Source organism: Pleurodeles waltl, chromosome 1_2 (assembly GCF_031143425.1).
Source record: "Pleurodeles waltl isolate 20211129_DDA chromosome 1_2, aPleWal1.hap1.20221129, whole genome shotgun sequence".
Taxonomy (NCBI): domain Eukaryota; kingdom Metazoa; phylum Chordata; class Amphibia; order Caudata; family Salamandridae; genus Pleurodeles; species Pleurodeles waltl.
In genome coordinates this window covers 395,978,893-396,005,344 of record NC_090437.1, presented here as the reverse complement: position 1 = coordinate 396,005,344, position 26,452 = coordinate 395,978,893, and the positions used below count along the sequence as shown (strand labels likewise).

Below are 26,452 nucleotides of genomic sequence, written 5' to 3'. Positions count from 1 at the left end.
GGTGAACAAGGAGGCCATGTCATTAGATTTCCTTCTTATATACCCTTTCTTGCCAGCCACGCTGTGGAGTACTTGGACGCGTGTGATGGAGCATTGTCCTGCATGAAAACCATGTTTTTCTTGAAGGATGCAGACTTCTTCCTGTACCACTGCTTGAAGAAGGGGTCTTCCAGGAACTGGCAGTAGGACTGGGAGTTGAGCTTGACTCCATCCTCAACCCGAAAAGGCCCCACAAGCTCATCTTTGATGATACCAGCCCAAAACAGTACTCCACCTCCACCTTGCTGGCGTCTGAGTCAGACTGGAGCTCTCTGCCCTTTACCAATCCAGCCACGGGCCCATCCATCTGGCCCATCAAGACTCACTCTCATTTCATCAGTCCATAAAACCTTAGAAAAATCAGTCTTGAGATATTTCTTGGCCCAGTCTTGACGTTTCAGCTTGTGTGTCTTGTTCAGTGGTGGTCGTCTTTCAGCCTTTCTTACCTTGGCCATGTCTCTGAGTATTGCACACCTTGTGCTTTTGGGCACTCCAGTGATGTTGCAGCTCTGAAATATGGCCAAACTGGTGGCAAGTGGCATCGTGGCAGCTGCACGCTTGACTTTTCTCAGTTCATGGGCAGTTATTTTGCGCCTTGGTTTTTCCACACGCTTCTTGCGACCCTGTTGACTATTTTGAATGAAACGCTTGATTGTTCGATGATCACGCTTCAGAAGCTTTGCAATTTTAAGAGTGCTGCATCCCTCTGCAAGATATCTCACTATTTTTGACTTTTCTGAGCCTGTCAAGTCCTTCTTTTGACCCATTTTGCCAAAGGAAAGGAAGTTGCCTAATAATTATGCACACCTGATATAGGGTGTTGATGTCATTAGACCACACCCCTTCTCATTACAGAGATGCACATCACCTAATATGCTTAATTGGTAGTAGGCTTTCGAGCCTATACAGCTTGGAGTAAGACAACATGCATAAAGAGGATGATGTGGTCAAAATACTCATTTGCCTAATAATTCTGCACTCCCTGTAGTATGTGTAGGAAAATGCCCCTTTTTGACATGGTCACCCCCACTTTATGCCACTGGTACTGAGGTTTTTCGACTGACGTGCCCAGGGTTCCTGGTAAACAGGCCTCCAGTTCCAGTGCTCTTTTCCCACAAACTGGTAACATGGGGTACAATTGACACACTCCTCCACCCGGGTAGGCCCCTAGTAAGTGATACCCCTATTGCCTAGGTAGAGTATAGGGTCCCCAAAGGCTGCAGCACTGATTGTACCACTCTCAGGGACCCCCTAAAAATGAGTAGCACACAGCTGCCATTGCAGTCTGCATGCCCTGGTGCAAGGCAGGAGAAAAAACATGGCACAACCTTGGTGTGCCATGCCCCCATCACTGCAAATAGGTATATGTAAGCCACCCCTAAGGCAGGCCTAAGAGCCCTAAGGTTGGGTACATGGCCATATCTGCACAAGTGGATGATGGCTCGTGATGCTCAGCCCCGTTGCTGCGCATTGCAAGTGAGCCGGAAAGCCATTTTAAGGTATGTGCTACACTTGTCAACACGGGTGACCCAGTCACATAATGGCTTCATAGAACCCTGTGGTGTTTGGTATCAAACACCTAGTCTTGATAAATCTGGGCTGATGCCAGCCTTAGGTTTATTCGGACATGCACCCAGTGTGCATCATAGAGGTGCCCCTTGTGCCCCACCAGTCTCTTGGTATACCGACTGACTAGTTTAGTCCAGTCTGCACCACCAGACACGTTTCTGACCCCCTGGACGTGAGAGCATGGAGAGGGGTGTTATCATCTACTTCAGTAGCATGGCTAGAAGATCTGCGTACCAAGGCCAGGGTCTTAAAAAAACCCTAGCACCTTTGGTATGCACCCTGCTTCCCCAGTCTTGGGAGCAGCCAGCCCCTGCCCTGAGGCCAATGTGGCAGCAGGACAGGTGGGAAAATTAGCTAGTCAGTAGCTGTGTGCCACCCCTGAGATAACCACACCCCTAAGGTGGGCTACTCAAGGGGGACACTGGAGGAAGGGTTCCACCATCTTGGTTTTGGTCAGAACTAGGCCTTGTGGGATAGGGATATGCCCACTCCTCACAGGAAGTGATCATAGCGGGGTGTAGGTACTCCCAAGGGTAAGTAGTCCATTGGCTACTACCTTACATTCCCCTAAAACAACTCTGAACTCAGTATTTAGATGGCTCCCCAACACCAGAAGCCAGCTTCGCCTGACACAAGAAGAAGAGGATACAGAAAAACAGGAAGACGTAGAACTTGCAGGCACCTGGTAAACGTTTGACGCAAAGGCCTGCCTGCTTTCCTGCTGCCTTCCTGACAGTTGCAACATTGCAACTCGTCCTGCAGCTGTGGGGACTCCAAAAGCCTCAGAGGATCTCTAGCACTTCACCAGCCCATCAGCATCTCCCTTGGAGTGGAGGAGCCACTTCCCTGCTTGTTGTGGGCACCAACCACAACATCGAGTTCACAGGCCTGCTTACCCCCAGGTCCACTGTCCCCATGCTCCAAGAAGTCAATCCTATCTCCCCACCATGTGAGAAGACCCAAGGATCCACCAGAGCCAAGCTGCACTTACACCTTTAGTACTGGACCCGTTGCACCAACCAAGGTTTGTTGAAGCACACCTCGGACTCCAACAGTAGAACTGAAGACCTGCCGACAGGCAGTATCAGCATTGCAGAGTTGAAAGCCTTCTCAGTAATCCATTTGACTTGTTGTGTCTCTCCTTCTGCAGATCACCCAAATAACTGTGTGTGCCTTGATGCAGGAGCACCACTGCTAAGGATCAACTGCACCTGATTGACCCTGGCTTGGGTCCACAACTTCCAATGGTGTTCCTCTGCTCTCCGGATGCCTACTGAGGTTGTACGTCGGAACAAGGCATACATTTACCACGCCTGTATTTACAATGCGTCCCGAACCACAAATGCTTTTCTACATTGCATTCCTTTACCCCGCTTGTCATTGCAACAACTTGCCCTGGGGAAAGAGCTGGACTTTGGAATAGTATAATTTACTATTCCAACTCCAGTTTGCGCCACAGTAGGGAAAGTGTTGGACTTAAAGTCCAACATCAGTCCAGCAACGCTTTCCGTAAGGCAAGTTGTTGTAATGACTTGCATGGTTAAGGAATGCGTTGCAAAGACTCATTCATGGTTCTGGATGCATTGTCAATGCACAGAGTGGTTTGAGCTGCGTTGTTAAGGCTTTTTCCTGCCCACTGACTAAGCTCCCCTGTTAGGAGCTCCCGGACTTGTCCTCAATTCCCCTCTCGCATTTTCTTACGAGGTGCACCCCTTCTTCGCCAAGTGTATGGTGTGCAGGAACACGACACAAACACTACCACTGCTCCCGGATGCTCAGGGGCAGGTAAGCCTGAACTGCTGGTCTTCTCCGTAACTTTGCACCCTCCTACCTCCCAGGGATCCTGAAAACTGAGTATAAGAGCTCTATACAGTCACAAAACTCTGGAACCAGTGCTGTGTAAAAATGCATTTATCTGCAAAAGTGTTACATGCAAACTGTCCTCAGAACTGCAACAGTATTTATGTTTCTATAAATGCCCTGGTGTTTACATATAATACAAACATAGTAACTATTTTTCTAACCAATTGGTCTCGAGTTGCTTCTTGTGTGTGTCTCATTTATTGAATCAGCTTGTGCAACAAATGCTTAGCACTACACTCTGATATGCCTAGCTGCTCGCCCACACTGCCACAGAAGAGAGCTTTTGAAATTGTCATTTTTAACCCTGTAAACCTGTAAGGGTCGTCCTGGACTATCTGAATAGTGCCCCCCACATTGGGCCACTACATAGATAGCCAGCTTCCTAAAGTATGCAGTTTCTTCCTCGTGACACTGATATTGATGATGATAAGGAGGCAGACAACCTGCTTCTTACAGTAGCTGTGGGAAGGGCAACAGAAGTGCTTTATTTAGGGTTGCCTGTTATAGAAACTAAGGCAACTTTGTTAACTGGCATCTTTTGATCGAGACCAGCTTCTTCTTCTGAGATGTTGTTAGAGTTCAAGTGAGGCTCTTACAGACACCCTTGTGTCTTCCAGTCAGTAGCTTGTTGCCAGGTGTAGGAAGTTGGCTCTGTTTATACTATCTCAAAGTGAGAAATAGTGTGCACAGAGTCCAAGAGTTCCCCTTAGAGGTTGATAGTAGCAGAATTAGATAATACTAATGCTCTATTTTGTGGTAGTGTGGTCTAGCAGTAGGCTTATCAGAGGGTAGTGTTAAGCATTTGTTGTACACACAGGCAATAAATGAAAACACACACACAAAGACTTAACTCCAGGCCAATAGGTATTTATATAGAAAAATATTATTTTCCTAATTTATTTTAAAACCACAAGATTCAGAATTTAGGTAAGTACATAAATTGTAAGGTACTTCACACAGGTAAGTATGGAACTTTGAATTAAAACAGAGGTATACACAGTTTTGACAAAAATGGCAATAAGTTATTTTCAAAGTGGACACTGCAAAAATCCACACAGTTCCTGGGGGAGGTAAGTATTGATTAGTTTCTCAGGTAAGTAAAGCACTTACAAGTTCAGTCTCCTGGGCATAGGCAGCCCACTTGTTTGGGGTTCAAGGCAACCCCAAACCCACAGCACCAGCAACACAGGGCCGATTAGGTTCAGAGTGCAAAGGAGGGCCCAAATCACATAGGCACCTATGGAGAACAGTGATGCTCCGGTTCCAGTCCGCTAGCAGGTAATGTCCTCGGGGAGAGATCCAGGGGTTTTTGTAGATCACTGGGAGGGACACACTCAGGCACACAAAATACATCCTCAGCGGCACAGGGGCGGCCGGGTGCAGTGTGCAAAGTAGGTGTAGGGTTTTGCGTTGAAAGCAATGGAGGGACCCGGGGGTCACTCTGGCGATGCAGGTAGGACACAGGGGGGCTTCTCGGGCCAGCCACCAACTGGGCTAGGATGAGGGCCGCCAGCTGGTCACTCCTGCACTGGAAGGTGGTTGCTCTCGGTCCTTGTGGCTGCGGGTGCAGTGCTTGGCCCATGCGTTGGGTTCCTTTGTTACCAGGCAGTCGCGGTCAGGGTGTGCCTCTGGATCCTCTCTGCAGGCGTCGCAGTGGGTGTGCAGAGAGGTTAACACAGGGTGTCCACATTGTTGGAGTCGCCTGGGGGTCCTCTCTGCGGTGTTGGTTCTCCTGACCTTGAGCCGGGGGCGTCGGGTGCAGAGTATGAAGACTCACGCTTCTGGCGGGAATTGAGAGTCTCTTTAAAGTTGGTTTCTTGTTGCTGTTTTTGAACAGAGCTGCTCTTCTCAGGAGGTTCTTGGTCCTTTAGGTGCAGGGCAGTCCTTGGAGTCCTCAGAGGTTGCTGGTCCCGCTGGATGCGTCACTTTGCAGGTTCTTTGAGTCTGGAGACAGGCTGGTAGGGCTGGGGCCAAGTCAGTTGTTGTCTGTTGTCTCTGCGGGGCTTTCAGGTCATCAGTCCTCCTTCTTTCTTCAGGTTGCACGAATCTGATTTCCTGGGTTCATGGTCACCCCTAAATACTCAGGTTAGGGGTGTGTTTCGGTCTGGGGGGCAGTAGCACCTTGAAGGTGGCTACACCCCCTTTGTGCCACCCCCCTATGGGGAGGGGGTCACATCCCTACTCCTATTGGGGGAATCCCCCAAAACAAGATGGAGGATTTCCTAAGGCAGGGGTCACCTCCGCTCAGGACAACTTAGGGGCTGTCCTGGCTGGGGGTGACTCCTCCTTGTTTTTCTCCTCCGAACTTGACGCCTAAAAGTGGGGGCTTTGTCCCAGGGGCGGGCATCTCCAGTAGCTGGAGTGCTCTGGGGCATTGTAACACGAAGCCTGAGCCTTTGAGGCTCACTGCTAGGTGTTACAGTTCCTGCAGGGGGAGATGTGAAGCACCTCCACCCAGTGCAGGCTTTGGTTCTGGCCCCAGAGAGCACAAAAGCTCCCACCCCCGGGGGCCAGAAAATCATCTCAGTGACAGGCTGGCACAGACCAGTCAGTCCTGCACTGAAGGATTAGGTAAAATACAGGGGCCATCTCTAAGATGCCCTCTTTGTGCATTTTTCAATAAATCCAGCACTGGCATCAGGGTGAGTTCATTATTCTGAGAAGTTTGATACCTAACTTCCCAGTGTGAAGTGTAGCCATTATGGAACTGTGGAGTTCGTTTTGACAAACTCCCCGACCATATACTTAATATGGCCACACTGTACTTAAAATGTCTAAGAATAAGCTTAGACACTGTAGGGGCATATTGCTCATGCAGCTATGCCCTCACCTGTGGTATAGTGCACCCTTCCTTAGGGCATTAAGGCCTGCTAGAGGGGTGACTTACCTATGCCACAGGCAGTATTTTGTGTGCATGGCATCCTGAGGGGGATGCCATGTCGACTTTGCCTTTTCCTCCCCACCAACACACACAATCTGCAATGGCAGTGTGCATGTGTTAGGTGAGGGCTCCCTTAGGGTGGCATAACACATGCTGGAGGCATGGGGACCTTCCCTGGTCACAGGGCCCTTGGTACCACTAGTACCTTTTACATGGGGCTTATCTGTGTGCCAGGGGTGTGCCAATTGTGGAAACAATGGTACATTTTTAGTGAAAGAACACTAGTGCTGGGGCCTGCTTAGCAGGGTCCCAGCACACTTCTTAGTCAAGTCAGCATCAATATCAGGCAACAAAAAGTGGGGGGTAACAGCAACAGGGAGCCATTTTCCTACACTAGGTGACACAGGCTGGCCTCTGGTCACACTGATTTTCTGATCAAGCACCCTACACCTGAAAGCCTCGTCTTAGGGTTGTTGTCAAATATAATCACAGCTAATGCCGTTACGACCATTCCTCCTGTTGGAGAGACGAAACGTATATATGCATGCTGAAAGAGACTATTCGCTTTGGCGAGGTTGATTTCAAGATCGTTAAGTGTGGTGTGTAGCTGATCTGGAAGACTTCAAACCCTCACTTACTGTATCAGTACATAAAGGCCAGGACACAGCAAAGTGTGTCTTGATTTTAGGCCTCAGGCCGACACTGGATACAACCACTGAATGCCCCTCTATGAAAGACAAATTCAAGATACTCATTCAGTCCCAGATTCTTTCTGTTCTGGACCCAGGAGACCAGATAGTGTCATTGGACTTGGCAGACATGTATTTTCATATACCCATCCTGCAGTCCCATAGGCGTTATCTGCGGTGCACAGTTAAGGTCGAAATAACTACACTTTTCCGTACTCCCCTTCGGCCTTTACTCAGCCTGTTGGGTGTTCATGAAAGTGATGGTGGGCTACCAACCATCATAGATCGGGGATACATTAGTTAAAGTACCTTGATGACTGGCTGCTGAATGCTGGCTTTCCTCAGTTGGTTGGAGACCACCTTTGGACAATGGACGAAGCCCTGGGTTCTTCTAACAACCATCCGAAAATGCCACCTGTGACCTATGCAGAGGATTTCCCTCATTAGGGCTGTTGTGGACATTGTGGTATTCAAGGTCTTTCCACACCGCGGTGAGTTGGGGCATTCAAGATATGCTTGCGATGTTTCTGGCTCAGTCCTGTGTCTCACTGAAGATGGCTCTGAGGCTTTTTGCACTTCTAAGGTTTGGCATCTACCCCGTCTCGAATGCTAGACATGAATATGCAGGCCCTGCTTTGGAACTTCTGGTTTCAGTGTGTCCAGTTTCAGGGCTGCTTTTTCAACTCCCTTCAGATTTTACAAGAGACTGCTCCGGGTCTTCTGTGGTGGCAGACAAATGCCAGCCTGATCTGCAGCAGGCCACTCTCCCTTCCTCACCCAGAGTTCATTGCTGTGACAGACTCATCACCTGGGAGACTTGGAAGTCAGAGGCCTCTCGTCTTTGGCTGAGAGAAGCATCACGTCAGCCTTTTGAATCTTTGGTGATCAATCTGGTCCCAAAAAGCTTCCTGCTTTCCATGAAGCTGGTGTAGGTCCTTGCAGACAATGCAACCTCTATGCAGTACTGCAACAAGCAGGGCAGAATGCAGTCATGGGTTCCGTGGCACGAGGACCTACATCTATGGAAGTAACAAGACAAGCAGAAATTTTTCTGGCTGCAAACCATCTGGCTGGGACTGTGAATACCAGAGCAAATGGGCTGAGCGGACATTGGCTGTCAGATCAATAGGAGCATCTCTACCTCAAGGTGGCTAGGAGGATCTTTGACCAGTGGGATATGCCCTGGTTCAATCTGTTTGCCACTGGTGAGAATGTCCAATGTCAAGTTTACTATACACAGGAATATCTTCCAGGAAAATCACTAGAAGGCACATTATGACTATGGTGCAGTACGCTACTTCCTCTCGTGCCTTATTGCTCTGAGTAAAGTCAGAGCAGACCAGGCCCAATTCATCTTAATAGGCTCAGACTGGGGCAAGAAATTTTGGTACCCAGAGCTCCTGAGCATGAGCATTTGCCCTTCAAACTGGCAATCAAACTTAAGGACCTGTCTTGCCAACGGGAGGGCCCTGCACCCAAGTCTTCATAGCCTACATCTCCTTCTGTGGAGACTGAGCAGCAACAGTTGAATGCTTTCAATCTGCCGGCCGCAGTAGTCAAGATTATCTTTGTATCCTGAAGCCTATTGACAAACTGCATCAACGGTGGGCGCTGGGAGAAGCTTGGTGTGATACTTGTCATACCAACCCTCCGTAGACCGAACCTTTGGATGTGTTGTTGTTTGTTTTATCATTGGCCAAGCACGGCATTGCAAGACCCTTTCAGCCTTTCTGTGTTTACCTTTTTTATCATCTTTATCTAAATCACCCTTTCTCATATGTTTTGTCAGAGGTCTGACACACGTTTCCCCTGAAGCCTTTAGCAATAACGCAGTGGAAACTGAACTTAGTAATTACATTTCTTATGTCAGAGGCAATTTATGTCTTCTGACTGCAACTACTGAAGCTCAAAACAGTCTTCCTAATTGCCATCATCTCTGCGTCACATGTGAGTGAACTGCTGATGCTCTCCTGTCGACACCCCCTTCTTTAATGACAAGTATTTGCTTAGGACCTGGGCAGTCTTGTTGCCCAAATGTGCCTCTCCATATTGGCCAACCAATAACTGCCAATGTTTATTTGCTCCTCCTAATCCTTCGAAGGAGGAGGAGAGACTCCATTGGCTTGATGTAAAAATGGCTTTGAGCATTTACGTTGACTGTACAAGGGACTGTTGTGATCAAGCAAAGGCTGCTAGGTTAAGCTGGATAGCCATCAGCAATAAAATCTATGTGTTGGCCATGAAGCAATCCCTAACGTCCTGTCGGCTCATCACTCCAGGGCGATGGCCGTAATGATGGCATTGTCAAGAAGAATGTTGGTTCTGGAAACCTGCCAGACTGAGACACCAGTGTGACATGTTCATAAAATACTACCGCCTTGACAGGCTGGCCTGAAGGGATACTCATTTGGTTCTGCAAGACTTATTTATCGGAGTATACTTTCCGGACCCTCCAACATTAGGCGGTACTGCTATGGAATCTATTTTTAATGTGAAGAATCTGCATTTGGAAGTATCCATCAGAAGATCAAGTTACATACATTTGGTAATGCTCCTTCTATTCGATACTCTATCGAACCACTTATTCCTCCCTGTTTTTGCACTTCCTCATCCTGGTATGTGGAAAGGTTCCTTATTAGGTTGTGGCACACTGTCACTTGCAATTTTTTATCTGATAAAGACTTCTGTCTGCAGATACCTTACCTTTGAATTTCCCAGTCATCAGACTGGATTACGAAGATGTTCGTGAGCAGTACTCCTGCACGCCATCAGGTGGCATCGATTGGCTATGGTGTGTCATCCTCATCGGAAGTGACATCGCTGTACCTTTATTAGTGCCACCCAGGCATGCTGACGTCAGTTCTTTTCTTCTCATGTTTGCCAGCGCTGATCTGGAGAAGAGCTATCCCGCAGTAATTTTTTTGACTGGCTTTTTTCGATGTTTTGCTGAGAATTTTTGAGGATTTCCTCTTAATGTGTAGATATGTCATCTAGGAAGTCAGGATTCAAACCCTGGGGACACTGTCATCGGCCAGTGTTGGAGATGTCTGCATGTGCTGTCTCAACCGCACCAAGACTTTCATGCTCCAGTTACCGCGCCATGCACCCGAAGGCTTTGAGGGAGCAGTCCTTAAGGCTCATGGCTGCCTGGCATGTGACCATGCAACTCGAGGTGCTGGCCGAGAAGAAGGTCCGGGGATCAGCCGCAGAGCCAAAAGTCGTCATTCCACTCCATGTCCTCGGAATGGCCAGGTAAGGCGAGACAGAAGAAGAAGAGCAAGAAGCCAAAGAGGTCTTCGACTTCACCTCGTTTGTCAGTTGATGTGAATAGGGAGGGTTGACTTTCAAGACCTGGTTCCTCTGAGCCTGCGCCTGGGCCGACTCCGTGCTTCCCTGACCTGGAGCAACACCTGCCCGGCTGAAGGAGTTTTATGAGGCCATGCACTTCATATATGGGAGCCTGACCCCTGCAACGTGCCTTCGGGTCCCGCAGGGGCAGAGAAGGCCCCATTTGGTTCCGTGCCTGCAGCTTCGCTCTTGGCTTCAGTGGGACCTGAGGGATCCATTCTTGGATCCTGACTGGCACTGGTTATTCCTACTCAATCTTCCCCAACCCGATGTCAACACTCCCGGGCGCCAGCGGCACCATCTCCTTTGTGATCCCCGAATCCACTGTATCATATGCCGGCAGGAACCTTGCTTCCTAGATTTGAGCCTGAGCCCTATTCCCTTGGGCTAGGCCTCTGGGAGGAAGGAGAGGGGTCAAAGGACCCTGCAGAATACCAGCCCTACAGGGAAGACTCAGCAATGGACTGGTGTAAGGATCTGGGTGAAGTCAGTGGACTGGATACTTCTCCAGATACTGGTCTGCCTTCTCCCCCTACAGTGGCTGCTGACGAGGGAGCTTCATTTGCGATAGGGGTGCAGAGGGTGGCTGAGGTCCTTGACCCTCAGTTGCCCTTGATGGTAGTCAAGACTAACATCTTGACAGATTTGTTGTAACCAGAAGTTTCCTAATCAGAACCCCCCACTCCTGTTCAGTGACACCCTTACTGCAGTCCTATTGGGGACTTGGTCCAAACTTAACACAGGGGCTCCTGTGAATAGGCCGAGCTACCGGCACACCCCAGGAAACCCAAACTTCCTCACCCAACACCCTACCCCAGAGATCTTAAAGGTCCAAACCTCAGCATCCCAAGGCACATTCCCTACCACCCCCGCATCATACCCCACCCCAGATAGGGAGTCCAAAAGGCTGAAAACTCTGGGGAAGAAGTTGTTTTCTTCTGCCAACCTTGAATTGCAGTCTTTGAACATCGCATGCCTTTTGGCCCATTTTCCCACACTCTGTGGGACATGGATTTGCAAGTGTTGCCGCAGGTCCTGGAGGGGGCCCTGGCAGCACTTTCTCAGGTTGTTTTGATGAGAGAGATGCAGCAAAGTTTACAATACGATGTGGACTTGACACGAGTGACTCACTTTGCAGAGCGGTTTTATTGACAGTGGCCCCGAAGTGCCATGCTTGTTGAGGACGTCTGGCTTTCCAGGGGATGTTCAAGCTTCCCTTTTGGACATTCCCTTTGATGACACCTATCTCTTCGGAGACCAGGCAGATAAGGCCCTGGAGTGTTTTAAGGACTCTAGAGCAATGGCCAAATCCTTGTCCCTCTCAGCGGCCCCTCTCTCATCCCTAATCTACCTTTTGCTCTTTTTGTGACTACAGAATGGGCTTCCAGCCTTGCCTGTTCCCTCCCAGCCACCGAGCCGTGCAAGATCCCCAGGCTCTGCATGGCCAAGGTTATGGCACTCACAAGCCTCGAGAGTCAGGTAGCCATTGGTCTAGTAAGTCCACCAACCCCCTCTGTAGCTGCAGTCTCCCAAGTCTTCCTAATCTGCCCCTTCATGGGCACCCAGTTGGTGACAGGCCTTACCATCACATACTCCACTAGCAGTCCATATCTTCAGACAGGTGGGTGTTGCAGATTGTCCGAAGGGGCTACTCCCTCCCCTTTGTGAATACCCTTCCCTCCAAGCCACCATCTCACAACCAGCTGACGGAGGATCATCTGTCCCTTCTTTGAGAGGAAGTCGCAGCTCTTTTGGCCAAGGGAGCTAAAGAGAGGGTTCCGGTGCTAGAAATAGGCTATGGTTGCTATTTCCCCTACTTTCTCAAAAAGGACTAGGGCCTTTACCCCATTTTAGATCTCTGTACCCTGAATCTGTTTCTCAAGAAGGAGAAATTCAAAATGCTCATGTTGGCTCAGGTCCTGTCTGCCCTGGACCCAGGAGCCTGGATGTTAGCTTTGGACTTGTAGGACACCTATTGCCACATTATTATCCTGCCTACCCACAGATGTTAACCTGCAGATCACTGTAGATCACAAGCAATTTTAGTTCACAGTCCTCCCCTTTGGCCATACCAGTGCACCTCGGGTGTTCACCAAGGTGATGGCGATGGTCGCAGCTCAGTCATCCCCTTTCTTCACGACTGGCTGTTGAAGGCAATCTTGCCCCAGGCTGTCTTCTCCCACCTCCAGACTACGGCGGACCATCTGCATTCGCTGGGGTTCACTATCACTGTGCCAAAATAACACCTGATTCCCTCTCAGATGCTCCCTTTCATTGGAGCTGTTCTGAACACAGTGCAGTTTCAGGTATATCCTCCTGAGCGGCTAGTCCAGGATATTCAGGCTATGATACTAATGTTCAGCCTCTAACCTGGATTTCCACCTCATGGCCTCCTTCATCCTGCTAGTGACACAAAAGTGATGGTTATCTCGTCCACTGAAATCTAAATCCCATAGGATATAATGCGATTTAGATTCCAGCAGACAGAATATCTGTCACTGTTGTGCTGGAGTAAACCGTCTGTCAATATCTAGATCAGGCCCATAGTCTGTTCTAGATAAGGTATTACCTGAGGTAAGTAACGTGTTCTGTAGGGCTCCACAGTGGATGGTGCGGAAGATGTATGATTAAGAAACATGCAGAGTTGCCACTTGTATGTGGCTCCACTTTGTAAATTTCGGGTGGTATGGAGTCACTATGGCGCTACATGGAACCAGTCATCAGCTCGTGATGGCATTGGTTTGAAAATTCTCCTGATACAGTCTGATACAGTCTGATGCGTGGGGCTATTCTGAAACTAAGGAGTCTGCTGTTAGGATATCCACCAGAAAGAGCGTTGTCTAATGTAAGTAACTTTGGGAATAGGTGAAGGGCAACCAAGATTGTCCCAGTAACCGGATGTATATTAGATTTAGCTCTCACAGTAACAAATCTGCACACTTCTAAAGATATTTCCTTATCATTCTTTTTCATTATTTATGTAAATGTTTTAAAGTTTACCTTGTATGGATTTGTGATGTACCCTTCGTTTAAATATTGACAATAAAAATGAGTGTTCTTAATTCTTAACACTGATAGCTGCTCAATATTAATTTCTCCTTTGTTCCCCTTAGGAATCAGTACGAAAAGCAGCAGAATTAGCACTAAAAACTTTGAGCAAGGTAATATCATAGGGTTTTCTGTGCACACATTTTATAAACGTGACTGTCACCTTTTATAAGAAAGATATTCCAAAGATCACACCATCTAAAGAACTACTGTTTTGTTCTTTGTAGTTGATGTTCCAATAGCCACTCTTCCACAACCCTGCACTTGTATTGTGATTTTTTTTCTTTTCTTTTTTTCAGATAAACCACTGCTAATTTAACTACTATTTGTTTGATTATCGTATTTTTTTAAGGAATACTCAGAATTGGTTGTTCTTGTAAAAATCATATTTTTTCCTCAGATTTGTGTGAGAATGTGCGATTCCTCAAAAGGATTATCTGGTCAGAAAACCATTGCTGTGCTTCTTCCATGCCTTCTCGATAAAGGAATGATGAGTACAGTGTCTGAAGTCCGGACCCTCAGGTTTGTTTTTGCAAAACTAAATTGGATCAAGTATAGCTTATGTTGTTTTTGTCTACTTTAATATATAAAATAAATAAATAATATACTAAATACTTTAGCAGTTTATCAAATTTAGCAATTACTGTGTATATGTTTTGTTTTTAGTTAAGGTGTACGTGTGCATCTCCAGAAATTGTTAACACCCAGAGTCAGTTGTCTAATCTGTTGGAACTTACTTTAACAACACACCACTTATTTCTCATTTTCTAGAAGCTTCTTTTTGAAATGTGATCTCGCTTTTTGCTCTGCATAGATTAATACATTTTGTGTATCTCCCATGATTTGGAAAGGTGACCCTATATAACGTTGTCTTCGGGAAAAATAAAGAGTATAAGCAGAAAATAAATTATTGATCACAATCTCTTGCCCACCTTTAAATATTTGCCCACTTGCACACCTTATTAGTTTTAATTTTTGCCATGTAAAAGGATCTGTACAAATGGCTAGACCTTACTAGGACCCACACAGCACTTTTTCTTTTTTCCATAACATTTCTCATATTTACTGTACTTTTTCATTGTTTTCTCTATTGAAACTTGAGCATTCTAAGTTTTACTCAACAGTCATGACACTTAAAAGTGGTAAGTCTGTAGAAGATTTTCATTTGTTGCTTGTTGCAGGAAAAAGATGGTAGGTGATAGATTACTGACTATCTTCACTATGTCAAGCACTGTGATTGTTGATGTACTGAAAGCGGGCCAAGTTTATAAGGCATTAATAACAACCTTTTTTGTCTGTGTAAGTTTGCTGTAACTTGTCAGGTTTATCCAAATGCAGACTGTCAAGACCTACTCAGGACACAAAACACACAGCAGATTACCTTTAGGTTCAGATGTATTTCAACTGCATTGCTATGTCCTCCACAGTGAAAAGAAACGAAGCCGGAGGATCAGAGCACCTGTTAAGCAAGACATCAGTGCTTCTGCATATTATGACTTTTGTTAAAAATAAATTGTAAAGAACAAGTGGGACAGAAGTTAAGCATATTACTCAGCTATGCAGCACCAGAACTTTACTGAGTCCATCTCTGCCACAAATGACGACTATAAAGAAGGGTTATTCTGTAGTCCGGAGATTAATCAGGAACCGGAGCTTACATATGTATCCTCCCCTGACTCCCAACAATCAAGAATCTTGAGGGCCCATCAGGACGCCCACACCCAGGACCAAGACTACACCTCTGGTTTTAAGTCCTGAAGCTGCGTACCCGACACACCATCCTTGACTTGGAGGGAATGCTGAGGATCTTCCCTTCTCTCCTGACCTTGAAAACTACATCAAGCAGACGAAGGATCTTCCCTTCAAGAATTCACCCTCAGTTCTACAGCTAGGACATGCCTAGAGAGAGGCATGCCTTGACTGATCAACCTTTCTTGATGAAGGTTAGGCAGTCTTCTCTGCTCACAGTGGTCATGACCATTTGATGGTGAAGTTTCTCGAGTCTGAGGCACAGAGCCTTGAAGCCCAGAGGACAGCGTCAGACTTTAGCACCAAGAGCCGTGTTGAAGCCAAGTACAAACTTGACACCACTAGATGAAGAGCAACAGCCTAATTCTAGGAAGAGGCCAGTTTACATAAGTAAAGTCTCTGTGCTTTACCTCCTTCCACAAAACAGCCACCTAATAAGAAATGGAAGATCACCTTTTTTTAAGGCTATTTAATAGGATATTAGCATCTGAGAAGGTCATACACATCCTACCACCATCATCCCCACAGCTGTCCACACCCCACTCGGTACATTTGGACTCTGATCACTCCATCTTTATCAGAAACCAGGGCCTGTTGACCAACGAGCAGAAGCCTGGCACAAGTATAGGGCGTACTCTCAAAATGATTCTTCCCTGGAACCATAGGAGGTGATTAATGCACCTCATCAACCATTTTATTATTTCAGAAATCCAGCTACTCAGTCGAGGAGCTTTGATTGACTTCCAACCATTGCACCTTGATGCTTGGCCAATGACATCTCCTGGTCGGTAAATTTGGTTCGCAGTCTGACTTTTTTGAGTCAGTTTCCAAAACCAAGAGTACATAATTCCGGTTTCAACAAACCTGTTCTACCTGCTAGGTGCAATAATGGATTTGTAACCACCCACCTGCAAATGGTCAAAACAGTGCATCCCTAGAACATGTGCATTGTCTGCATTGTAATCAGAACATTTCAAACAGACATGCCTCACTGATGCATAGGGCCACAGCCCTCCATAACATGCCCCTTCATATGGAAGAGGAGGACTTACTTGTAGAGACCTTATGCAAAACAGGGCATGCTCTCAGTACCCTCCCATGCTCAGATAAGTGCTGAAGTGTTCTACAAACTTCAAAGACCCTGTCAACACAAAAGCAGTCACTCCAAGTGTAGAGAACAAGTTAAAACCTGCCCCTCAAGTCCCATTGTTCATCCAGGTCATGTACCACTAGTCTTCTCTTGTCCACACAGCAAGCAAGAGAGCTCTTTTGCAACACACAAGGGGTACTCCACCACTAAACAAGGAGAATAAGAGCATCAATTCTGTGGAGAAATGTATTTGGGGGCCTGTACACAATGGCAGATTGTCAGTTGCAAGTCACTGTTAGTGACAACTGACGTCCTGGGACAACTTCTCAAGCACCTCACAGAGGTATATGGAAAGAAAGTAAATGATATTGTACAAGAATGAAAAGTTATCTCCAGTGCAAGCATAAGGTATATCTTCCATGCAGTGGATACTGCCTTTAAGCTGGTCAACACCAGTATCCTACTAAGACATCATGCTTGCCTCAGGTTTTCAGGATTATGCCCAGTAGTACCTTATTGGACTGCTGTTCGCTTAACACTTATTTGGCCCACAGGTGGGCAGAATGTTGGAAAAGATAAAAAAAGATATGAGACAGTATAAGCTATGGGTGTCTTGCAACAGCAGAAAAAAGCAGGGGTTCACAAACTTCAAACCTAAGCAAAATTTAAAGCATTTTTCACTGTACCTAGATGTTAATACCAGCAGCAGTTCTCCCAGGAATACAGCAGCAGGGCAATACATTACCACAGATTCCATTGCAACAAGCTGTGATTCACCCTTAATACCTCCCAGCACCTGCTGGGGGAAGACTAGAGTTACACCTCCCTCAATGAGAGCACATAAAATAAGACTATTGTGTGCTGTCAATAATCACCCACAGCTACTATATAGAATTTCACATCACCCCTTCAAATCTGCTACCTCAGTGCCACAGCATCAGCAGGGATCAGCATAGACTACTTTTGGAGGAGTTAAAAGTGCTCCTCCTCAAAGATGTGATGCAAGTAATCCCAATCCGTCATTTTGAAATAGCTAGACTGGGAATTTATTTTCTGTACTTCCTAATCACCAAGAAGGAAGAAACACTGTGGCTTATCTTCCACCTATAAGCGCTCAACCTCTACAGTGTGTCTAGCCATTTCAAAATAACGAAACTACACAATTTCATTTGCTGTTCAGTGCAGGAGATCGCATAGCCACCCTCCATCTCATGGGCTCCTACTTCCATTTCCTGATTCATCAGTCTCACTACCAGTATTTCAGATTTGTGGTAAGTGGTGTTCACTTACATATAAACACCACTGAAGCCATTGCAGATCCCAGAGATGTTTTCCAAATGTCTAGCCATGGTAGCAGCACATCTCTGAAGCACTCACATTCATATCTTCCCACACCTAGACAGCTGACTAATGTAGGAAACCAATCATGTGCAATACCTTGGCCTCACACTACCGCCAACGATCTAGTCTGCTTCACAGATTTGGCTTTACAGTCAACGTAAAAAAGACACATCTGTTTCCCCAGCAAACTCAGGCGAGCCGTACTCAATTCATTCACAGGCAGAGCTTACCCCAGCCTACAAATAGTGATCACATTTCAGGTGCTGCTTCCCCTTCCCAGCTGTTGTGTCCTGTAATTTAGCAAATGGTTTTAAACCTGCTGGAAATGATGGCATCTTTGATTGAGTCCCAAATCCAAGACTAAATTTGCACCTTGTCTTTCCAAGCAGAGGCCAATACTGGAAAAAAACAACTTGTTTACTGGGTATGTCATTTCTCAGTCCACAACTGCAGGTGACCATCAATACAGTTAGCTCTCTGAAATTTTCAGGCGCAAATTTACCACAAGGTGCTTCTCATTCGAAGAGGGAAAATGGCCACCAGGTGTTGCATAGAGATTTCCTAAGCAAGAGCCTTCAACAAACTCTTGAGTGGGAGATTAACTCCCAGTACTGAATCATAATTTTTAACATTTTACTACACCAACAGTAGACCTGCTAACCACATATAAAGTGCCAAAACTTTGCATCCAGTTACCCTCACCTACAATGTCAAGGCAGTGCTCTCTTGATGAGCTTGTTAGGGATATTGTCATCCGCATTCCCCTGCTACCATTAATTTTGTATGTAATGAGGAAAATGTGTTGGTTGTCAAACATGTGGATTCTTATTGCTCCAGCGTAGACAATTCAAACGTGGCAAGGGATGTAGGTTTAGGGAGGTGTATGGGGTGGGACAACCCCTTTACAATTACTTGCTTGGTCTTGCCTGACAGTGTCTTCAAATCAGTGTCTGTTGCATAGTGACCTCAAGTCACTGTTGTTGGAGCCTGAGTAGAGGTGGGCTAGCCAGCATATTCACAGGGAGAGTCAGGCCAGAAGAGAGCCAAGTGTCTGTTTTGGCTCAAAACAGTCATAAGCAAGTTGAGACATAAAAATATCCATGTAAATCATGCAAAAAATATTGTGTAAAAATGTGATATATTTGCTTTCTAAGGTGTATTTCTTTAAAATGTGGATGTGTTTCGCTTTGGTACTTCACTTTATATCACTGAATTGAAAGGCATTTATTAAAAGGTATAGCATTAAAACATGAACATGGAAATATTCATGCCTCTTCCTGCACTAACATCATTGCCACCACTGAAATCAGACGCAAGCCAATTGTCATGTGTACCTCATATGTGTCCTCAATTATAATGGATGGAGCAACATTATAGTCTGTTAAACGTAAGAGATTTTTATACAACTCACTTCCTTAACCTATGCATTTGAAAGTATTCTCATTTGTGATACTGAAGAAAAAGGAGGCTTGGTGACATAAAATATTTGCCCAGGGTCACCAAATTTGTTCAAGTGGGGAAGCCAAGACTTACTGCAAAACGTCTGGTTACCACAATAAGCAATTCTGCTACTAGATGGGTATCTCCTACTCGCACTTATTAATTTTTCTCACATGAAGTTAGAAGGGGGGGGGGGAGCAGGCAGATGCCATATGAAAGCCCAGCTTGTTCTGGGCTCAAGGATCCAAGAAGACCTTGAGGTATGCCAAATCCAGGCATCTGGCTTGAGTGTTCATAAGCCCGCGATGTAAGTGACCTATGGAAGTGACCTATGAAGATGTGGGTCTATGTATAGATATTACCCAGTGGCGTTTTCACTAGGTAGATATAGTTAGGACCTAGTTTCCATAAGAAAAGCATTTTTTGACTTGCCTATATCTTTGGTGCTGGTTGATGAATCTTCACAACATTTTCCAAATAAAATTGACGCTCACTTCAGCTTTTCCCCATGTTAATTTCCATGGGGACTTTGAACATGACTACATCCCGAACCACTGGATGGATCTACACCAAATTTGGCAGAAAGCTAACTCTTGGTCCAGAAAGAACCCTCTGTTATTTGGTGTAAATCTGTTCTGTAGCCACATCTCCACCCTTCTAAGAGACCTACACTGGCTGCCTATCGACAAGAGAATCACCTTCAAGCTCCTGACCCACGCCTACAAGGCCCTACACGATGCCGGACCAGCCTACCTCAACCACAGGCTCTCCTTCTACACTCCCGCCAGCCAACTCTGCTCTGCTGCCCAGGCCCTCACCAAGCGGGAGGAAGATCCTTCTCCCACATTGCCGCCAAGACCTGGAATACCCTCCCCATCCACCTCAGGCAATCTCCCACCCGGTCTCAGTTCAGAAAGGACCTCAAGACCTGGCTTTTCGACTGATCCTCATAACCCCCCACCCTCACCACCGCACCTCCCCAACGCCTTGAGACCCTCACGGGTGAATAGCTGCGCTCTGAAAATCCCTGATTGATTGATTGATTGATCTTCATTTCCTTAATGCATTGTTGAGGCTTCCGTTTCTTGTGTTCATAAATTGTCATGTTTGCATTTATTTTGATAACTTCTACTGGGAGCACACACCATTGCAAAGTTCTGCCAACTACCTGCTACTTCAGAGAATACATGCCAGGGCACTGCTAACGCTAGTGCTCGATTTGTAAATGATTAAGTACAAGGGACCCAGAGTTTGGCTCAGAAACCTCAGCCAGCACTTTAGAATATTGGTGTGCTGTGTAGTCTTGATTTAGCCTCATGTCTGCCATTTTAACTCATTCTTCTAGATTTCTGCTTTCTCCCTTCGACACCTTCCATCTTTCTCTTCTCCCTTACCCTTGTGTTTTTGTCTGTCTCGCGCTCTGGGTCAAAGTGGGAGGAGGAAATATGAGTACCGGTCGCATCCCTGGTGTCTCCACTCCTGGTGGGACTCGCGGTCCCAGGAATCTGCTGTTGCTTGGGGGCTGGACCTCACACGCGGGCGCTTTAAAGCGCGCTGCATAGCCCCACTGCGTGGGACACGCCCGGGCCAAGGGCGGGCCCATCCACGCCCGTCGAAGGCTGTTGGAGGTCGGGCTAGGCAACCCCTCTGAGACCCGAGATTTTTGTCTGGAGGTTGATTTAGCTGCCAGGGGAGTTAGGACCTTACCGCCCAGTATTCCAGGCACTCCTAGGCCCCAGTTTAGGGGCCACGATTGCCACGGTGGGGAACGTCACATAGCCCCACTGCCTGCCACCTCGCATCCCTGATGCCTCCAACCCTAGTAGGACTCGCGGTCCCAGGAGTCTGCTGTTGCTTGGGGGCTGGACCTCACACGCGGGCGCTTTAAAGCGCACCGCATAGCCCCGCTGCCTGCCGCCTCGCATCCCTGGTGCCTCCACTCCTGGTGGGACTCGTGGTCCCAGGAGTCTGCTGTTGCTTGGGGGCTGTACCTCACACGCAGGCGCTTTAAATCGCGCTGCATAGCCCCACTGCGCAGGACGCGCCCGGGCCAAGGGCGGGCCCATCCACTCCCGTCGAAGGGCGTTGGAGGTCGGGCTGGGCAACCCCTCTGAGACCCGAGATTTTTGTCTGGAGGATGATTTAGCTGCCTGGGGAGTTAGGACCTTACCTCCCAGTATTCCAGGCACTCCTAGGCCCCAGTTTAGGGGCCACGATTGCCACGGTGGGGGACGCCTGTCGACGCTTACTCGAGTCTGGGCTGGACCATCCTCCTTGGCCTCTGACCGCAAGTGTCCCAGGTAAGGAGACCTACGGCACTGTCTTCTGGTATCTGTTCTACTCTTTCTCCCCATAAAATTTTTGTTATGAGTTCAAGCTGTGGGGAAGCGGAAAGCAGTTGACATTCCAGTGCCCCCTTCTGGAACTAAAAAACACAAGAAGCGGGCAAGTGGGAAAGTGGACGGATACTCTAATACCAGCAGGAACCAGTTTAAAGCCATTGACTCATTATTTGAGGAGGTGGAGGCAATTTTGAGGAGGCCTTCCATCTCTGCCCCCTCAAACACTGAAAAATCTTCGCACAGGAAGATCCCTGACCTCTTCAAGAAAAAATCCCAGACGTCCCAATTAGCCTTAGAAGCGGATTTTAACCCTCCCCCTAAAATCCAGGCACCAACTCCTTCACCATCGAAGACACCTGTTTTGAGCGCGATACCTACTGAACGCCTCCAAGCCAGGGACATTCCACCTTCAAGTCAGTCAGAGGGCCATATCTTCTACCGACATCCTCTGCACAAATAGATTTTCAGTCTTGTCTACTTTCACTGGGAGTCTAGAATGTCCCTTGCTTTTAGTCTCTGACTAACTAGATATGGGGAAACAGGTTTGGAAGACACAACCAAATGGAGCATCTGAGTTGGCAATTATTCTCCAGAAGTTAGACGTTTTAAAGTCCATGGTATTAACTACTCTGAATAAAAATTCTGGACTATCTGAACAGAGGGCAACATGCAATTGCAAACTGTCCAATGAGGATGACTATAATCCCGTGTTGACTGGGGGGCTAAGCATGCAGGATGTACCAGATATTAGTGGCCAAGTGGGTAATTGCCCCGTATGCCGTGAGCCTAGGGCAAGTCCCAGAGACACGGTAGTGAAGGGAAAGGTGTCCTGCTTACCCGCGCCAGTTACTACGGGGCGAATGCCCTACTCAGACTCAACCAAAAATGAGTATATACTCGGTTCAGGGGAACTACCTATCTCCCGTCAAACTGTTACCCCTGAAGATTTTAGGGGAGATATGGGTGTACAGGTGCCTGCCAGTTTCTCCAGACTTCCCTCCCCTGGCCTACCTAGACACACAAAGGTGTGCGACATGAAGGGGAGACACGATTGGCGAAGGAAGGATGCCTACATTTATATGATAGGGGTCACCAGGTTACCAGCTGGCTACAAAGAAACACATGATTCCCTCATTAATAAAGTCACTCACTGGATACGTACACAGCGGAAATGCTTCTCGGTTATCCGGTCTGACATTTTGGAGGTGTGCACACATAGGCCCTCATTTCAAGTTGAAACCGATGCGTGGCCGCCAATGCAGCTGCACTCCCGCGGTGTCTATTTGGAGATCCCCACTGGGCCGGTGGACGGAAACCTGGTTTCCGCCTGCCGGCCCAGCAGGGATCTCGGCCACAACACGGGAGACCGGCTCCAAATAGAACCGGCGGCGGTGCGACGGGTGCAGTTGCACTTTTCACTGTCTGCTATGCAGACAGTGAAAAGCTCCATGGGGCCATGGCAGGGGGCCCCTGCACTGCCCATGCCAGTGGCATGGGCAGTGCAGGGGCCCTGTGACTCCCCTTTCCCCCAGCCTTTTCATGGCTGTTCATACCGCCATGAAAAGGCTGGCGGGAGGGAGACTCGTAATCCCCTGGACAGCGCTGCAAGCAGCGCTGCCCTGGGGGATTACAACCGCGGGACAAAAGTGGTCCAGGTGGTGCGACCGTGGAGCTTCCGCCACGGTCGTAATGCCTGAGTTTGTACCACCAGCCTTTTGGCGGTACAAACTCCAAAACAGCCCGGGCGGTCTTATAATGAGGGCCCAAGTCTATCAGGTGTTGATTTTATTTAAATTCTTTTCACTGATATAACTATGGTGGACAACCTCATTGCTTTTGATATAAGGACTGGCTCCCTGAGAACCGGCAGTGGAGCCGGTATTGGTCTTCGCATGCATCCACCCAGAGGCAAGGCTCATAGTTGTTGCACCCTATCTGATGGTCATATGAGTGGGGCCCAATCTTTATCAAATAGCCGCCCAATAACCTTATCAGAGAATCCTTCTCCTTTGTTATCTGACTTGGATTGACTAAATATTGCCCCTTGTGGGGGCTTATCAATGTAGCTACTGGGGTTGGTAGAGAAGAACGGCCTGGAAACCCAGAGAATATCTCATACTCGAACTAGGATTAAAACCGTATACCCAGAACTTGCCGTTATGTCTTGGAATATGGCAGGAGTAGGGAAAAAGTTGGGAGATCCTGAGTGGGTTCATTTTTTTAACAATCAAGACATATGCCTACTCCAGGAAACTTGGACGAAGAGGCGTTCTATCTTGATGGGTTTATAACTTATTTTTCCCTTGCCCAACCACCATTCTGGGGGTTTTGGTAGACCGAAAGGTGGTCTTGCGATTTTGTTGAATAAACAATTAAAATGTGACCACTTAGTACTAAGCCTCAATTCACATGACTTAATAGGAGTTCAACTCACAATCCAACCTGGTTTTACAGTGAATATGGTCAATGTGTATGCAAGGTCTGTTCCACAAGGCTTAGAGTCTAAGGTGCTTGCCCACTTGGCTGAACATATGGAGTACCTGCATCCATCAGGGTTCCTGGTGGTTGCGGGTGATATGAATTGTACTTTTGAATCTAAAAATCTTATCAGTAATTTGACAGTTGAGGAAGACGAATACTGGGGTATTCCTCAATCGAAGGAGGATGTTTCCTGCATCGGCTCTTGTCGCCTCACAGATGGACTTAGATACGGTTTACAAGAATGCAATGGTCTCACTAGATCAGATCCAAATTGTGCCCCCACCTTTAAGCTTGGGGCTTCTTCAAGTACCATTGACTATTTCCTGGTGGACGTGAGGCTTTGGACTAGGACCTTAGACACGAAGGTTGAAATTCGTCACAATAGTGACCACAATCCTTTCTGCCTTACCTTATCCAACCATGTATAGAAGAGTTAAGAACTTAGAGACTACTGACGTCCCCATTCCTCTTTTGAATCATAGACAAACCTGTGTTAGCTGGACAAAAGTAATATCAAATCCATATACGATCAAGGCAATCTATTCATCTTTTCTAAAACTCCTCTCTAGTTATTGTGAGCAAGAGGTTGACAACATCCCAATTCTGAGCAGAAATGGCAAGTACCCTACAGGGCATTTTTTACAAGAAATACCCCCCTCTAGGCATACCCCTGATCAAACTCAATCTAGGGAATGGTTCATTAGGGACTGTACCCATGCAAGGTCCAATTTAAAATTAGCCCTCTAAACACACTCACAGGGGGAGATTAGAAAGGCCAGACTCGGGTATACCAAGGCCCTGGAAATAGCACAAAAAAAACTTGTGAACATGTGATTTGGCAAAGGATGCTGGATGCAGTCAGGAATCGAGATGATGGCTCCTTCTGGAGGTTGCTGGCCAGTAGGTATAGAGGGGCCAGATTCATGCACATTCAGCCAGAAAGATGGGTGGCCCATTTTTCTGAAATTTACGCTGCCCCAGTACAACATGACCTTATGTGTAATGGGGGCGACGAATGTAGACTCTGTTGAAGGCCCTGCGAAGGATATTGTTTTCGCGTTGGCTGAAACTACAGCAGCCATTAATTCTTTGAGACCAGCCAAAGCTCCCGGGCCTGATAAGATACCGGGGGACTTGGTCAATTATGAACCCGTTATCTTGACGTGGTATGTAAACACACTATCGAACGCCATAGCAGCAGGTGGCCCTATCCCGGACACGTGGCACGGGGCGGAAATAATCCCCATATATAAAAAAGGTGATGTAGGCTCACCAGGCAACGTTAGACCAATTAGTCTTATCGATAATTGCAAATGATCTTTGCTAAGCAAGTTTTAGATAGGCTCATGGAATGGGTTCATGACACTCAGGCTTTATCCCCTCTTCAGGCTGGGTTTTGTTTGAAAACTAGCACAATGGACCAGGTCTTTAGGCTTTCTTTGTTATTTTGGAAATATGTTACTCTAGCAAAAAAAAAAATGTATTTTGCCTTTGTGGACTTAAGATCCACTTTCGACCTTGTCCCTAGAGGGAAGCTATGGGATGTTTTGAATAGAATTGGTGCCCCGGGGAATTTAGTGTATTTAATTCAAAGGTTACATGAGAATACCTATGCAAGAGTGAGATGGGGTAGCCGGGGGAACTTACGGATCAAATAGATATTAGGAGGGGGGTATGCCAGGGCTGTGTCCTTGCTCCCACTCTCTTTTCTTTGTTCATTAATGAGGTGGTTGAAATTGTAACGGACTGTAAAAACGATGCTCCATCCCTGAATAACCAAACAATTCCGATCCTGTTATTTGCTGATGATTCACTTTTAATTTCCAAAACTCCTATGGGCCTGCAGGTCCTAGTGGATAGATTCAGCGCTTTATGCGCAGATTATGGATTGGAACTTAACTCTAGCAAAACCAAATTTATGACCCTTGGTTGTGGCCCCATCAAAAGATGTACCATTTTACTCAGTGGGGCTCCCTTTAAGCAAGGTAAGCTCTATTGATTACCTGGGGGTAAGAATAAGTAACAGTATGCAATGGGAGGCCAAGGTTGACAAGAGCACAGCACTGTTAGCACCTAGATCTGGGGCTAGTTTGCGGTTTTATAAATCTACTACTGCGAAAGCTGTCTCTCCAGTTATCAAAATCTTTTTAGTGAAGGCCCAGGGTGCAGCGTCCTATGTTGCAGAGATTTGGGGATTCTCAAATGTTAGTAAATTATCTGTGGGAGAAAATAGCTTTATAAGATCTCTTTTGGCATGCTCTTGTAATACCCCATTGATTCCAATGTTTTTGGACCTTGGATTCACCCGTATTTCTGACTTAATAGCCACAAGACCCTTACTTTTTTGGGTACGTATTTGGACCACCCCGGAATTAGCCTTGTACAAGGACTCTCTACAAGACATCTGAGAGAGACCTAATGCACTTTCTATTCCCTAGCTCAATCATATTGCGAGATGGTTTCATATTCTGGGACTTAGGGACTTCTGGAGTCAACCCCACAATCTAAGGAGGGCCCAGAAACATCATTTGAAATCAGTTTATTGGTCTTATGTCAGGAACAGGTACTTGCT

General features: G+C 46.9%; 1 protein-coding gene across 2 annotated transcripts in view; it reads left to right on the top strand.

Annotated features, from left to right (window-relative positions):
- The window catches only part of ECPAS (Ecm29 proteasome adaptor and scaffold), a 790,558-nt gene that overhangs the window by 510,338 nt on the left and 253,768 nt on the right, over positions 1-26,452 (top strand). For both annotated transcript variants that reach the window (XM_069240017.1, XM_069240008.1), the window contains exons 33-34: positions 13,503-13,550; positions 13,838-13,959. In XM_069240017.1, coding sequence (XP_069096118.1) covers positions 13,503-13,550; positions 13,838-13,959 — 170 coding nt within the window. The remainder of the gene's footprint in view (positions 1-13,502; positions 13,551-13,837; positions 13,960-26,452) is intronic.